A 17,539-nucleotide genomic window follows, 5' to 3' on the forward strand; every position below is an offset into this window, starting at 1 on the left:
TAAGATGGTAAATGAATAAAACTGCTAATCATACACATTTTCATTGTAATATAAAGAATGGAAATTTAATATTATTTGATATTTAAGTATACTTTGTTTTATTGAGGTAAAATTTACATGACATAAAATTCACCATTTTAAACAAAATGTACAATTCAGTGGACTTAGTACACTCACAGAGTTGTACAACCATCACCTCCATTTCTAAAATATTTTCATCACCCCAAAAGTAAATAGTGTACCCACTAAGCAGTCCCTTCTCATCTCTCTCCCAGACCCTGGCAGTCACCAGTCTGTTTTTTGTGTCTGTGGATTTCCCTATCCTGAACATTTCATAGCAATAGAATCACGCAATAGGTGATCTTATAGTCTGGTTTCTTTCACACAGCATCATGTTTTCAAGGGGAATCCCTGTTGTAGCCTGTGGCAGTAATTCTTTCCTTTTTAGGGCCGAATAATATTCCATTATTGTGGCTACAGCACCTTTTGTGTATCCATTCAGCTTTTGACTATTTTGAATAGTGTTTCTATAATATTGGTGGACAAGTTTTTGTTCGAATAACAGTTCTCAGCTCTTTGCATACCCACATAGGAGTGGAATTTCTGAATGATGAGGTGACTCTCTGTTCAACTTTTTGAGGAATGACCAAACTCCTTTTCCAAAATGGAGGCACCATTTTACATCCCCACAAGTAGCAGCAAGGGTTCCCGTATGCACAGTCTCAGCAACACTTCGTACTTACATTTTGTTTTTGTATAGCCGTTTTAGTGTATCAGGTGATATCTCATTATAGTTTTGATTTGCATTTCTCAAACGACTAATGATATTTACCATCTTTTCATGTGATTGCTGAATATTTGTGTGTGTGTATGTGTGTGTGTATTTTTTTTTTTTTTGAGAGACATCTATTCAAGTCCTTTGCATATCTTTTTAATTCATTGTTTGGCTTTTGGTTGTTGAGCTGTAAGAGTTCTTTATATATTCTATAGTAGACTGTATGAGACATGGGATTTGCTCATTTTTTCTCCCATTCCATAGACTGTCTCTCCACTTTCTCCATGGCCTTTTCACTCTTGTGAACAGATGCTTCTGTTTTGATGAAATCCCTTTCCTCTATTTTTTCTTTTGTTGGGTATGCATTTGGTGCATTCTCTAAGAATCCATTGCCAAGTTCAAGCCCATGAAGATTACACCTGTGTTTCCTCCTAACTGTTGTAGTTTAGCTTATAAATGTAGGTCTCTTACCCATTTCGATTTAGTGTTTGTGTGTTGTGTGAGGTGGGGTCCTTCTGTTCTAAGTGGAGATCAGATGTGCCCAGCACCATTTTCCAAAGAGACTTTTCTTTTGCTGCTGAAGGGTCTTGGCATCTCTTGTTGCAAATCAGTTGAGCACTCAATTGATGTGTCGGTTTATTTCCAGACTTCCAATTTTATTTTACTTGTCTGTATGTCTATCCTTATACCAGAGCCTACTGTTCTGGTTACTATAGGTTAGTACTCAGTTTTGAAATCAGGAGGTATAAATACTCCAATTTTGTTTTTCATTTTCAAGATTGTTTTGGGTATTTTTTCCCCTTGCAATGCCTTGTGAACTTGAGGACTGATTTTTCCATTTCTAAAAAAAATGTTGTTGGAATATTGATATAGATTGCATTGAATATGTAGACCTCTTTTGAAAATATTGCTATCTTAACAATATTAAGCCTTTAAAATCATGAATACAGAATGTTTTTCCAGTTACATAGGGTCCTTCATTTATTCTTTTTTTTTTGAAGATTTTATTTATTTATTTATTTATTTATCAGAGAGAGAGAGAGAGAGAGAGAGAGAGAAAGAGAGCTAGTGAGCACACAAGCAGGCAGAGTGGCAGGCAGAGGTGGAGAGAGAAGCAGGTTTCCTGCTGAGGAAGGAGCCTGATGTGGGACTCAATCCCAGGACCCTTGGATTATGACCTGAGCCAAAGGCAATGGCTTAAGCCACGGAACCACCCAGGCGTCCTTCCTTCATTTATTCTAACATATTTTTTTTGGAGTTTTCAATGTACAAGTCTTGAACCTCCTTGGGTAAATTTATTCCTAATAGTTTCTTGAAGGTTATTTTTTTTTTACATCTGTGATCACAAGAAATATTGGTCTATAGTTTCCTCCTAAAGGCTTTATGTGGTTTTGTTATCAGGGTGATGGTGGCATCATAAGATTATTCACATAGTATTCTATCCTTTCCTACATTTGGAGGGGTTTACTAAGGATATTATTAATTCTTACTTAAATAGTTGGCAGAATTCACCAGTAAAACCATCTGGTTTAGGCTTTTTATTTTGGGGATTTTTTAAAAAAATATTTTATTTATTTGTTGACAGAGGGAGAGAGAAACAGTGAGAGAGGGAACATAGCCGGGGGAGTGAGAGAGGGAGAAGCAGGTTTCCTACTGAGCAGAGAGCCCAATGTGGGGCTTGATTGCAGGACCCTGGGATCATGACCTGAGCTGATGGCAGACGCTTAATGACTGAGCCACCTGGTGTCCCTATTTTGGGGAATTTTTACCTGTTAATTATATTTCCCTGTGATAGTTAAACTTTATTAAAGTTCAACTTTATTTGTTCTTCAGTTACTTTTGTAGCTTGTTTGTCTCTCAGAATTTGTCACTTTCATCTAGGTTATGAGTTTGTTGGTGTATAGTTGCTCATAGTATTGTCTTATCCTTCGTAAATTCGGTGTGTGTGTGTGTGTGTGTGTGTGTTTGTGCGTGCACGCACGCATTTGACTACCACAACATATAGAAAGTAATGGCGTTATAGCAACCACTACAGGCAGAATTACTAACCTAACTCTTACCACTCACAGACCTGTCCCTGGAGGTGCAGGAGCAAGGACACAGAAATGTCACTTTGAGTTCAAATCAGGCGAAGATGTGGCTGAACTGGGATGTGGTGCACAAATCTGGTGACTCAGGTAATGGCTGAGATGGGAGGACGGTCACAAGATGCCCAAGGATGTAACAAACAGGGAACAGAAGATAAAAGGGAAGGGGAGATTTAGCAAGGCTACAAAGCATGCCTTTGAGGGGGAAGGGGCTCTGTTGGACACACCAAGATATTAACTTAGACCTCATCTTGCAGGTCCTTCTGTGGCGGGCCTCATCTCCACTCCAGGGATGGGCAAGTTGCTGGCAGAGGCCCTCCTGGTCCTGGAGTCTGAGAAACAGGCAGTTCTGCATGGGGCACACAAGCGTATTTTGCCAGGAGTTTCCTTGGTCCTGCTCTCAGATGTCATCTCTGCCTTTACGAACAATAAGTACACCCAGAACCTCAGCTCCCCCATCACCTTCATCTTCTCTCATCATGTGAGTGCTGGTGTCATGGGACTTTGGGTGTGGAATGAGCCTGGGTCCTGGGCACAGCCTTGCTGCCTAGCTCAGCCTTGCAGTTCTGGGTGGGGGCTCCCCCATGAGTGCATCTTTCCCCAGGAAAGCCCTTTGCAAGCCAGCTTTGGATAAGCATTTCTGAGCACCAGAAATATGAGCTCCCACCTACACTCTCTTCCTAAAGTCAGTGAGCCCTGGGCCAACACAAAAGGTGTTCTGCGTCTTCTGGGAGCACAGTCAAGGTGGCTGTGGTCATTGGTCCACTAGAGGCTGCAGGATGGTGACCACTACAGACACCAGTACCATCTGCCAGTGCACCCATCTCAGCAGCTTTGCCATTCTCATGGACCACTACGATGCACAGGTGAGAGCCCGGAGAGGGGTTGCATTCCATGCCTATTGCTCTGTAACATATTGCCTCACGTGTAAGGGCTTTAAAAAAACATAAAGTTATATCTCATGGTTACTTTGGGGCAGCAGCCGGGCATGGTGTAGCTGAGTTGTGTGTTCTGGGTCTTACAATGCACCTTAGCTGCATTTTTCTCTGAGGCTCAGGTCCTCCTGTGAGCTCCCTGGTTGCTGGCAGGATTCAGTTCTTTGCAGCCATAGGACTGGGGTTCCACTTTCTAGCTAGCTGTGAGCAGGGGACGCTGCTCAGCTACCAGGGGCTGCCTGTATCCCTTCTCTGGTAGCCCTCACACAGTGTCTCAGCATTTCTATTCAGAGGCCAGCAGGAGGAGATCTCTCATCAGAAACGCTCTCAAACTTTGAATCTTTTTCTCCAAGAAGAGCCCAGAGCTTTTGGGGGCTTACTGATTAGATCAGGCCCACCCAGGATAAGCCCCTCTTTTAGAAAAGTTTACTGATATAGGACCTGAATTCCAACTGCAAAGTCTCTTCACAACACACAAATTGGCTTTTATTTGAGAACCTGGAAGATGTGTGTACACCTTTTCTTTCTGCCGAATTAGAGCTCTACTTACCACAGGGGTCTTCGGGGCAGGAGTGCAAAGGGTTATAGAACAGAAGGTATGGTGGTGGCAGACATCAGAGGGACAGGGAAACCAACGAGTACAGGTAGATTAGCAACTATGTTTGCCTGCTCCCCTGGCCAGGTGAGCTGGTTACTTCCTCTGGATCACTGAAACAAAAATCTCATGCAGGTGACCTGTAAGTAAAACAAACCTTTGTGAGTTCTGGGGCTTTGTCTTGAGTAAGGACTCTCCTAGCCCTCAATTCTTGCAGGATCCGAATCAGGTCAGAATCCCATAGAATTCTAGCAATCCGAACCTGGAGGAATTTACCCAATAACATAACAAGTTTACCTGGGTCCTCACTCTTGATGTTGCTGTGCCAAAGTATTTTTTTAAAGAATGGAAGAGTCATTACTCAGAGCAGGAAAATGTGATGGTGATGTCCTCCTTGCTTCTCTTTGCTGGGTCCCAGGAGGAGCGTCCCGGGCTGGCTGTGATCACCCATGTGGGGCTGGGCATCTCTCTGCTGTGCCTCCTCCTGGCAGCCCTCACCTTCCTGCTGTGCAAAGCCATCCAGAACACCAGCACGTCGATCCACCTGCAGCTCTCAATCTGCCTCTTCCTGGCCCACCTGCTCTTCCTCACGGCCATCGACCAGACCAAGATCAAGGTACTGACACTGTCACTGAGGAGGCCCTGCCCTGCCCCAGGGGTGCTCAGTTCATGGAGCTGTGCTGCAATGATACCTTACCTCAAATGGCTTTGGGGCTCAAGGAAGTTTTGAAGACTAAGTAGCCTATTTCACATTGACAAAACTAGAAAGGAAACCTTTTCTTAACAACTTCTTTATACACATTAGACTTCTCCCAAGTGGCAAGATATGGGAAGGATCCTGGGGCCACCCTCCTCCCTGACAATCCCTCCTGGTGACACTTTTCTCCTCCCCCAGGTGCTGTGTGCCATCATTGCAGGTGCCCTACACTATCTCTACCTGGCCTCCTTCACCTGGATGCTGCTGGAGGGTCTGAATCTCTTCCTCACTGCACGTAACCTGACGGTGGTCAACTATTCCAGTGTGAGGAGGTTCATGAAGAAACTCATGTTCCCTGTGGGCTATGGAGTCCCAGCTATAATTGTGGCCATTTCTGCAGCATCCAGGCCTTACCTTTATGGAACTCCCATGCGGTAAATGCAAATTCCCTACATGATCATGGCCACCACTAGAACCAGAGTAGCATTTTTAAAAAATTATGCCTCAACATAATAAGAGAAGGCACATGAAGTAATAATCCTTAGGACATTTTTCTGGTAGAAAATTATAATAATTAAGTAGCATGTCCTTTAAAGCTCTGTCTTTTGAATAACAAAACCGAAGCCAAAGAAGTGCTTAGGACACCATTTAGAAAAATTAAATCTACTTCTTTGTCCAAATTCTTTAGGATGTTCCAATGTTTTTATTTGGAAAAGGAAAGGTGATTTAAATAATGAAGTAATAGATTGTATTATAGTTAAGATTTATATGGTGCTTACTTTATGGCATGCATTTTTATAACCATTTTTGTATGTGTTCTCTCTCTCAATGTTCACACTAATACTATGAAGAAAGTACAGTCATTTGACCCATTTTACAGATGAATAAACTGAGCCACAGATAGTTTAATTAGATACCCCAGGGTGCATGGCTAGTAAGTGACAGAGCTTATACTCTATTATCTTCACATTTAATACTCAGTTTCACGTTTATTAAAAAATTTAATTTTATTTTTTCAGTGTTCTAAGATTCATTGTTTATGTACCATACCCAGTGCTCCATGCAATACGTGCCCTCCTTAATACCCACCACCAGGCTCACCTAAGCCCCAATCCCTCCCCTCCAAAACCCTCAGTTTGTTTCTCAGAGGGTTTTTTTTTTTTACATTTTTATTGAAATATATTTCACATACTGTAAAATTGACCCTTTAAAACTGTACAGGCTAGTGTTTTTTAGAGCAATCACAGAACCATTGTGACAAATTAATCTTTGTGGCAATCACCACAAATGTTAATTCTGGAACACTTTCAACTCCTGCACAACACTCCCTCCTCATCCTGCTACCCACCTCCACCCCTGCCCCGGCTATCACTGATCTACCCGCTGTCTCTAGGGATCTGCCTGTTCTGGATGTTTGACGTAGATGAAATCGTACACGTGGTCTCCTGTGACTGTGTTCTTTCCCTTTGTAAGGTGCTTTCAGGGCTCACCCACATTGCTGTTGCAAGTATTGTGTCAGTTCCTCTTGGTGGTGAGATTGTTTCTCAGTTAATTTTCCATTACAATGATACTGCATTTTGTGTATGTGTCATTTAATAGGCTCTTAGATTGTTTCCAGGTTTTGCCATAATGAATGAGGCTGCCATAAATATACATGTGTAAGTTTTTGTGTGAATGTATATTTTCATTTGTTTTGGGTATATATTCACTTGTGGGATTGCTGGATCACATGGCACATCTATGTTTAACATTTGGACAAACTGCCACGCGTTTTCCTAAGTATCTGCCCCCGTTAGCATCACACAAGCAGTCTTTACGTGCGGGCTCTAATTTCTAAACATCATCAACACTTACTTTTCTACATTTTGGGGGGGGGGTGAATGTTAGCCCTCCACATGAATTTGAAGTGATATTGCATTGTGGTTTAGAGCTGCAATTTCCTACTAACTAGTGGTACCGAGCGGCATTTCCTGTTCTTATTGACCAATCTGCCTATCTTCTTTGGAGAAATGCCTTTTCAAGTCTCTTGACCATTTTTAAATTGGATTATTTGTCTTTTTATGGTTGAGGTTTTGAGTTCTTAATATATCCTGGATGCTAGTGCCTCCTTGATATGTGATTTGCAAATATTTTCTATCAACCTGTGTCTTTTCAGTTTCTCGATAATGCCCTTTAAAGCAGGAAAGTTTTTAATTTTGATGAAGTTCACTTTTTTTCTTTTGCTTATGCTTAGGATGTCACATCTAAAACCATGTACAACCTAATCTTCCTACATTCGTTTTCACCTTCTAAAATTATATGTTCGTATCTTATAAGCCCACTGACACAGTTTTGTAAGTATTGCTCTATGCAGTGATCATTTAAAACAGAAAAACAAAAGAGTTACAAACAAAAATATAGCATTTTTCATAATTTCTACATAGTTCTTTTACTGGTGCTTTCTATTTCTTTGGATTCAAGTTACAATCTAGTGTTCTTTCCTTTTTTTTTTTTTTTAAAGATATTTATTTATTTATTTGACAGACAAAGATCGCAAGTAGGCAGAGAGGCAGGCAGAGAGAGAGGAGGAAGCAGGCTTCCTGCTGAGCACAGAGCCCGATGCAGAGCTCGATCCCAGGACCTTGAGATCATGACCTGAGCCGAAGGCAGAGGCTTTAACCCACTGAGCAACCCAGGCACCCCTCTAGTGTCCTTTCCTATCAGCCTGAAGGACTTATTCAGTATTTCTTGTCGGACAGATCAGCAAGGAAGAATTATTTTTGTTTTTCTTGAAATGCCTTAATTTCTTCATTTCTTCAAGGAGAATTTAGCTGGATGTGGATGTCTTGGTTGACAATCATTTTTCTTTTTGACAATTTGAAGATATTATTCCACAGCTGTCTGACTTCCATAATCTCAGACAAGAAGGTTTTGCTCATCTTATTGAGGAGCGCTCTCTCTCTCTCTCTCTCTCTCTCTCTCTCTCTCTCGCTTTTCTTTTTTTTTTTTTGAGAATGAGAGGGAGGGGGATGGAAGGGCAGAGGGACAGAGAGAATCTTATGCAGGGTCTATGCCCAGGAAGGAGCCTGATGTGAAACTTGATCTTATGATCCTAAAATCATGATCTGAGCCGAAGTCAAGAGTTGGATGCTTAACTGAATAAACCACCCAGGAACCACTTACTGAGGATCTCTCTCTCTTTTTTTTTTACTTTTTTATTTTTTTTAAAACTACATTTTTTTCCCAAGATTTTTAAAAAAAATTATTTGACACAGAAAGAGAGGTCACAAGCAGGCAGAGAGGCAGTCAGAGAGAGAGGGAGAAGCAGGTTCCCTGCTGAGCAGGGAGCCTGATGTGGGGCTGGATCCCAGGACCCTGGGATCATGACCTGAGCTGAAGGCAGAGGATTAACCCACTGAGCCACTCAGGTGCCCCAATCTCTCTCTCTTTAATAAAGATTTTATTTATTTAATTGACAGAACAAGTGAGAGAGAACAAGCAGGGGGAGCAGCAGAGGGAGAGGGAGAAGCAGACTCCCTGCTGAGCAGGGAGCCTAATGCGGCACTCAATCCCAGGACCCTGGGATCATGACCTGAGATGAAGCAGCCCCTTAACTGAATGAGCCACCCAGGCATCCTGAGGGTCTCTTGTATGTGAAAAATCAATTTTCTCTTGCCACTAAAGATTTTGTCTTTGTCTTTGTCAGTAGGTCTATGATGTGTTTTGGTGTGGATCTCTTCGGGTTTATTCTTTTTTTTTTTAAATTTAAAAAAGATTTTATTTATTTATTTGTTTATTTATTTTTATTATGTTCAGTTAGCCATTGTGTAGCACATAATTAGTTTTTGATGTAGTGTTCCATGATTCATTAGTTACGTATAACAACTAGTGCTCATCAAAGTTCAGGGTCAGATGGCTTCCTGGGGGAATTCTACCAAACATTTAAAGAAGAAATTTTACCCATTCTACTGAAGCTGTTCTTTGAGTTTATTCTACTTGTAGTTCATTGGGCTTCTTGGATATGTAGATTGATATTTTTATTCACATTTGGAAAGTTCTAACTTCACTCTTCAAGCATTTTTCTGCCCTTTAGCTTCGTCTTCTTCTGGGACTCCATTACGTGTGTGTGTTGCACTTGGTCCTGTGTCACAAGTCTCTGAGGTTCTGTTCATTTTTCTTCATTCTATTTTCTTTCTGTTCCTCAGACAGTATAATTTCTAATGACCTATATTCAAATTTATTATTTTTTTTTCTTTTACCAGCTCCAATCTATTGTTGACCCCTTCTTTTTTTTATCACTTTTAAAATTTATTTTCAGCATAACAGTATTCATTGTTTTTGTACCACACCCAGTGCTCCACCCCTTCTGATGAATTTTTCATTTCAGTTACTGTATTTCTCATCTAGAGAATTAGTATTTGGTTCCATACATGATACCTATTGTTTCATCTATAGTCTTGATTTGGTGAGACGTTGTTGTCATATTTTCCTTTAGTTTTTAATTGTTTCTTTGTTTTCTTTTCTTTTAGAGAGAGGAAGAGAGCAAGTGTGCAAGCGTGAGTGGGCGAGGGACAGAGGGAGAGACAGAGAATCCCAAGCAGGCTCCAAACTCAGTGTGGAGCCTGCTGCAGGTCTCTATCCCATGATCCCAAGATCATGACCTGGGGCCAAATCTAGAGGCAGATGGTTGACCGAATGAGTCACCCAGGCATTCTTTCCTTTAGTTTTTTAGACATGGTTTAGTGTTTTTAATATATTTAGAATAACTGATTTAAAGACTTTATCTACAAAGTTTGAAATTTGTGCCTCTTCAGAAACATTTTCTTTTGACTGATTTTTTTCTGTCAGTTGCATGTTTTCCTGTTTCTTTGTATAGACCATACATTTTTGGTTAAACTCAATATTTTATCCTTTCTGATGGAGGCATAATATTCCATTGAATATATGGACCATTACCTTCTTTATTTATATCAATTTATAATTTATTTATATTTATTTATTTTATATATATTTATATTTATTGATTTATTTATATCATAGACTGGACTGGAGCAGATTATTTTGAGTGAAATAAGTCAAGCAGAGAGAGTCAATTATCATAGGTTTCACTTACTTGTGGAGCATAAGAAATAACATGGAGGACATTAGGAGAAGAAAAGGAAAAGTGAGTTGGGGGAAAATCGGAGGGGGAGATGAACCATGAGAGACTGTGGACTCTGAGAAACAAACTGAGGGTTTTGAAGGGGAGGTGGGTGAGGGATGTGTGAGCCTAGTGGTGGGTATTGAGGAGGGCACGTATTACATGGGGTGCTGGATGTGGTGCATAAACAATGCATCTTGGAACACTGAAAAAAAATAAAACCTCAATGTTTTAGACAATATATTGTAACACCTCTGTTATCAGATTCCTCCACCTTCCCAAAGACATTGTTGTTTCTGGTTTGTTGATGTTTTGTTTGTTTGTTTAGTGACTTTCCTGGACTAATTCTGTAGATTGGTCATTCCTTGCAGTGTGTGACTTCTGAATTCTCTGCTAGCTTTATTAAAGTTCTTATTTTTATTTTAAATTCTGGGTTCCTAGGGTGATGGTCACATCTGGGTCAGTAGAGTTTAAGGGCCACCTAATGTTTCTTCAGAACATTTACTTAATGCTTTGCATTCTTTTACAAAGGTATCTGTGTGACAAGGCATACCTTCAAACTTAAGATAGTTTACATAACAGCCTTAGTTTTCACTTTCTGATTGCACAAAACCCCAAGGTCAGTCAGAAGTGAGAGACTAGTGCTTTCTTTTTTCCCCATGCCTTTTTAAAAACATTATTTATTTATTTATTAGATAGAATATTTGGAATTATTCTTCTTTTTAAATTAATATATAATGTATTATTTGCTTCAGGGCTACAGGTCTGTGAATCATCTGTCTTACACTGTTCACAGCACTCACCATGGCACATACCCTCCCCAGTGTCCATAACCCAGCCACCCTATCCCTTCCCCAACACTTTTAATTTAAATTTAATTTAATTAAAATATAGTGTATTATTAGTTTCAGAGGTATAATTTAGTGATTCATCAGTTGTTTGTAACACTCAGTGTCATTACATCAAATTACATCAAATACATTACACCTTCCTTAATGCCCATCACCCACTTACCCACCCATCCCCCCACACACCTTCCTTCCAGCAACCCTCAGTTAAGAGTCTCTTATGGTTTGTCTCCCCTTATGATTTTGTGTTATTTTATTTTTTCCCTTCCCCAGTGTTCATCTGTTTTGTTTCTTAAATTGCACATATGAGTGAAATCATGAGGTATTTGTCTTTCTTTGACTGACTTAATTCACTTAGCATAATACTCTCTATTTGCATCCATGTCATTGTAAATGGCAAGATTCCATTCCTTTTGATGGCTGATTGATATTCCATCATATGTATAGGCCACATCTTCTTTATCCATTCACCTGCGGATGGACATCTGGGCTCTTTCCATATTTTGGCTGTTGTGGACGTCGCTGCTATAAGCATTGAGGTGCATCGCCATGACTTTTTTGAGTGAGGCATATCCTTGTGCATCCTTAGACTTAGAGGAATGTTTCAGAGGTTTTCAAAATTTGTTATGGTCCTTTGGTTCTCCAGTATTTCCTTTTAAATTGCTGGACAAATTCTTGTTGATCCCACTTAAAATCATAGGCCTAGACAGCTGGTGATGTGAGAGTAGTTTGCTATTGTATTGGTAACGCCCTAGAGTAGGCTTCCCTTTCCCTCACAAGTTCTCAGTCAAATCAAATAGCCACCACATTTAGAAAGTAAAAAGTGAGGGGACTACGAGTTAGAAAAAAGTATTGGTTGTGTTCTAGGAGAGATGATGAAGCTTTTAACGGAGCTCCCAAAAATAGATCTCTCCATTGTCTTCGGTGTTCTCTCCTTTTGGCTGCTGCACCACTGGGCTCCAAGTTAAACCTTCCCAGATTCCCTTCTCCCCAGTCTTACTGAGGTTTAGTAAGTTCTCTTGGATAGACTATATTCAATTTGTTCTGTGGTTTTGGGTAATTGCCAGAGCTTTGAAATAGGTGGTTTTCATTGTTCTGTGTGTATTTTTGTTGTTTTAAAAGAAGAGCAAGTTCCCCAAGGTCCTTACTCCTCCATCAGGAAGTCAATTCCCAGGAGCTTCACTGCTAAGCACAACATGCTACTAAAGCTTTTGTTCACCTACATCAGCTGAGCTTTTTCAGGTGTCTTTCAGGGGTACTTCAGTTCTTTCATGCCTACATTCTTCTTCTTTTTTTTAAAGGTTTTATTTATTTATTAGAGAGAGAGAAAGAGAGAGAGAAATAGCAAGAGAGGGCATGAGCAGGTGGAAGGGGCAGAAGGAAATAGAGAAGCAGGCTCTCTGATGAGTAGTCAGTCCAATGCTGGGCTCCATCCCAGGACCCTGAGATCATGACCTGAATCAAAGGCAGATGCTTAACTGACTGAACCTTCGAGGCTCCCCTTGCTAATTTTCTTTTTAGTCTATACTTCAGTATAGACTTTGGTTGTCCTGAAATGGACTTGCACACTCTCTAGTGTTCTGAAAGGCTCTGCTCATTCTCTACTTTATCCTAATGTAGGATCAAAAGTGAATTTTGTCACTGTGTATCCATAAAACCTTCAGCAACAGTCCTAATCTCTCTATGCATTAGTTACCGATCTGTGATCATAAGAGAACATCTAATTTGTGCTGTTGTTAAAATTAAATTGAATAACTTAACAACCAGAGACAAATAACTCAGTTTAGAAATGGGCAAAATAGAGAAGTCAGTTGGGGGAAATCAGAGGGGGAGATGAACCATGAGAGACTGTGGACTCTGAGAAACAAACTGAGGGTTTTGGAGGGGAAGGGGTGGGGGGATGGGCGAGCCTGGTGCTGGGTATTAAAGAGGGCACCTATTGCATGGAGCACTGGGTGTGATGCATAAACAATAAATATTGGAACACTGAAAAAGATAAAATAAAATTTAGATTAAAAAAAGAGGGGGGATGCAAGATGGCAGAGAAGTAGGAGGCGCTGTTTCAACCAGTCCCCTAAATTGAGTGGATTATCTACCAAAGAACTCTGATCACCCATGAAATAAGCCTGAGATTAGAATTATACACTTCTGGATCTCTACAGGGGCAGAAGACACCAGTGGACAGGTAAGGCAGAGTGGGAACATTGGACTGATATCAGAAGATAAACGAAAGGGGGAGAGAGCCACTAGAATCGACCCATTGGAAAGTAATACACCCCAATAGGAGAGTGCCCTGTGATTGGAGACCAGCATTAACTTGGAGTCTGGTTGAAAGCACTCAAAAAGAGCAAAAGATCTTAAGGGGAAATTGGTGGAATCCGGCGGTTAGGGACAGGGGCTTAAGCCCATGGACCCAGGATGGCCACTGCTGGTGCTGAGCCAGAGAGAGTGCAGTGAAGAAGTCAGGCATTGGTCCCTGAGCTGCAGGCTCATGTGAGAATGTCTGGGTGGCGGTGCGCTTGAGAGAGTCTGGTGTGGACACCAGCCAGCGCTCTCTAGAATCACAGCCTTTTGCACTCTGCACACGCACTGCGTGAACAGGGTCTGAGTTGCGTTCCACACCCTCCCCTGAGAGAGGTCCGTGCAGGCACTAGCCAGTGCTCTCTAGGACTGGCAAGAGTCTGAACACTCCCAGCCAGGGCCAGCAGAAAATCTCAGTGTGCTCTCTCTGGTTGGGACCTCTCTGGCTGTCTGGACTTGCCCAGACAGCAGCGGCACAGGTAGCCACTGGAAGCCAGATCCCTGGACTAGTACTTCTCGTGGTTTTGGTAACACTGGGGTAGAAGCGGGAGCTCCTGCAACCCCTGACACTGTGACTGGGGACGTGCTCTGCTGGCAGCAGAGGGGGAGTTTATGTGCTCTGGAGCACCCAGAGGGGAACAGATTGAGGCTTCTCTCTGAGACGGAGGTCTGGGTTCAGTTTGCTTTCCTCTAAACCTCCAAAGAACTGCCAAAAGCTGCCAAAGGGAGAAAAAAAAATGGACAAAATAAGGGTGGTTGTCTGGCTCAGTTGTTGGAGCATGTGATATTGGGTTGTGAGATCGAGCCTGTGGGGAGTAGCAATTAAAGAAATAAAAAACTGGAAAAATGGACAAAACATTTTAATAGACACATTTCTAAAGAAGATGTGTAATTGACCAATTAGCACATGAAAAGATGTTCAACAACCTCGGTCATTAGGAAAACGCAAGTCAAAAACCACAATTAAGATATTAATGTATACCCATTAGTGGAAATGGTTAAGACAGACAAAGTGCTTGCAAGGATGTGGAAAATTTGGAACACTCACACATTGCTGGTTGGAATGTAAAATGGTGCAACCACTTGGGAACATAGTTTGACAATTTCTCACAGGTTTAATATACAGCTACCACATGCTAGGCATATACCCAAGACAAATGGAAACATGTTCCCACAAAAACTTGTACATGAATGCTCATAACAGCATTATTCAAAATTGGAAACAACTGGAATGTCCATCAACTGAAGAATGGATGAACAAAATGTGACATATCCATCCAGCAGAATATGACTAAGCTATGAAAAAGAGTAAGGAATATTACTCATCCATAAAAACATGTTGCACTGTGAACGAACTTTGTGAGCTTGATACTAACTGAAAGAATCCAGTCATGAAAGACCACATACTGCACAATACCACACATATAAAATGTTCAGAACAGGCAAATCCATCAAGTGAGACAGCAGAGTAATGGTGCTCTGGGTGGGATGGGGAGTGGAGTGTGTGGAGGTGAGAAAATGTGACTGCTGATGTGAGTGAAGTTTCTCTTTGAGGAGTTGAAAATGTCCTAAAGTTAGATGTTGGTACTGGTTGCACAACTCTGTGAATATTCTAAAGATCACTGAGCTGTATAGTATAAATGGGTGAACTTTATGGTATGTAAAATATAACTCAATAAAACCATGAAAACTTTCAATACTAAGTTGGTAGGTTTGGCAGTCGATGGAAATCAATTCAAATGAACAGTGCAAGAAAGGCTCCTTAAAGCATGTTAGGTTCATAGGACTCTCAAAATCTGCTAACACATTTGTAGTCTTCTTTGCTTCAACACTGCTTATCTCAGTAACATCATTCAATGTCAGTATCTTAGATGAAAATATAGTTTCCTTAGGAAATCTTCCTTAATGATCCTAATCCCTCAGACTCCAAACTAAGCATGACATCCAATGATACATTCTCACAGTCTCATACTTTTGTTTTATTGTTACAGTATGTCTAATTTTGTGTCTCATGCTCCATGTGAGATTTGTGGGTTTTACAACCATGTTTACTTTCTTTACCACTGTATCTTCAGAGTCAATGACAGAACCTGTCATGAAAGAGTCACTCAACATTTGTTGATGAATGAATGAATGAATGAATGAATTTATGTAGTAGTTCTATATTCCTAAGGACTAATGCATTTTTTTTTTTTTACATCTCTCTCTTGCTCAGCTGCTGGCTCCACACAGGAAAGAGATTTATATGGAGCTTCCTTGGACCAGTTTGTGCCATATTCTCTGTGAGTGATGACATCACAGCATCCTTAATGCTTAACCGGGGGTCATTAGAAAAGCAGAACGGGACTGGAAGAGATTATGCTGAGTGAAATAAGTCAAGCAGAGAGAGTCAATTATCATATGGTTTCACTTATTTGTGGAGCATAACAAATAGCATGGAGGACAAGGGGAGATGGAGAGAAGGGAGTTGAGGGAAATTGGAAGGGGAGATGAATCATGAGAGACTACGGACTCTGAAAAACAATCTGAGCATTTTGAAGGGGTGGGGGGTGGGAGGTTGGGGGAACCAGGTGGTGGGTATTAGAGGGCACGTATTGCATGGAGCACTGGGTGTGGTGCAAAAACAATGAATACTGTTACGCTGAAAAGAAATAAAAAATAAAAACACCCCTAATTTAAAAAAAATGTAAAAAAAAAAAAAAAGAAAAGCAGAATTTTAAGAGGGGTGACAGGAGCAGGCAGGTCCCTGATTGTCACAGCACTGTTTGGTTTTCTAAGACTGCTCCTAAAACTACAACCTCTAACACTGTTGCTTGATATGGAAATGACTTAAATGTGGAATTGATGTTGCATAGGCTAAGATACTGGTCACAGACTGAAATTTTATTCAGTAAAGCTTCTGTGGTTTCCTGAAGGTCAATTTAGTTTTCTGTCTGATGACCCTCTGGATTTTGAAAAGCAAATTGTCATCCCTCAACAGTGATGTATCCACCCTCCAGAACACAAGGTAAGATCTAGAAGAGAGTGACAACCGCACAAACATGTGTGGTCCTAAGGACAAAGCCGTGTGCCTCAGCAGCCCCTGACACTTCTTTGCAGGGTCTGCTGAAGGGACCTAGAGTAGAGAGATGCAGTTGTCCTTTTATGGCAGCTGGCTCAGATTCAGTGGTGTGCTGCTGAAAACCTGGCCAAAATGTTCTATTCTTTTTTTTTTTCCAGAGAGAGAGCATGAGAGTGTGGGGGAGGGGAGGGCTGAGGGAGAGCGAGAGGGAATTTTTCAGCAGGCTGTATGCTCAATGTGGAGCCTGACATGGGGCTCGATCCCACAACCCTGAGATTATGACCTGAGCTGAAATCAAGGGATGGACTCTTAATGGACTGAGGCACCCAACACCCCTGTTCTATTTTTAACCCCAATTTTTAATTCCCTCAGCAACAGGAAGAATTGGCATTGGTTAATAAACATTCTTTGGACTTTTGCCAGCAAAATTCTTATGACAAATGTGCAGGGAACATTTATGTTCCAATGAAGCACTTAGAAAAACCTGTGACTGCTTTCACAACCCAGCCTAGACTTCCACACCCTACTCTTGGTTGGGGTTCCTTCTGATCCCTCTTCCATTCCTCTCTATGGAGAATTCAAATAGTCAATGCCAAATCTTCTGAGAGGCTTCAGCAGTCCTTTGCTCCAGCAACCTTTGTGGAAATTTTTGCTTTTTCTTCCATATTCTTCTTATTATCCTTTCCAAATGAAAATAGAAATCTTCCTTGGCTAATCGATTTATTTATTTATTTATTTATTTATTTATTTATTTATTTATAATTATGTTAATCACCATATAGTTCATCATTAGTTTTTTTGCCTTTTTTATTATTTTATTTTTCCAGTGTTCCCGATTCATTGTTTTTAAAAGAAATTATTTATTCTTTTTAAAAAATTTTTATTTATTCTTTTAATTTCTTTTCAGTGTTCCAGAATTCATTGTTTATACACCACACCCAGTGCTCCATTCAACATTAGTTTTTGATATTTCCACGATTCATTGTTTGTGTATAACATCAAGTTCTCCATGTAATCCATGCCCTCCTTAATACCCATCATTAGCCATCAGGGAAATTCAAATTAAAACCACTTTGAGATACCACCTTACACCAGTTAGAATGGCAAAAATTGACAAGTCT

At 40.7% G+C, this 17,539-nt stretch overlaps 1 protein-coding gene across 1 annotated transcript in view; it reads left to right on the forward strand.

The window, feature by feature from the left end:
- Positions 1-17,539, forward strand: part of LOC116854198 (adhesion G protein-coupled receptor E2-like) — a 47,592-nt gene that overhangs the window by 15,307 nt on the left and 14,746 nt on the right. Inside the window, exons 10-16 of the mRNA XM_032835912.1 lie at positions 2,845-2,952; positions 3,120-3,343; positions 3,549-3,728; positions 4,811-5,008; positions 5,288-5,523; positions 15,573-15,639; positions 16,273-16,364. Coding sequence (XP_032691803.1) covers positions 2,845-2,952; positions 3,120-3,343; positions 3,549-3,728; positions 4,811-5,008; positions 5,288-5,523; positions 15,573-15,639; positions 16,273-16,364 — 1,105 coding nt within the window. The remainder of the gene's footprint in view (positions 1-2,844; positions 2,953-3,119; positions 3,344-3,548; positions 3,729-4,810; positions 5,009-5,287; positions 5,524-15,572; positions 15,640-16,272; positions 16,365-17,539) is intronic.

This window comes from Lontra canadensis, unplaced genomic scaffold, assembly GCF_010015895.1.
Source record: "Lontra canadensis isolate GAN:19392208 unplaced genomic scaffold, GSC_riverotter_1.0 scaffold88, whole genome shotgun sequence".
NCBI classification, from domain to species: domain Eukaryota; kingdom Metazoa; phylum Chordata; class Mammalia; order Carnivora; family Mustelidae; genus Lontra; species Lontra canadensis.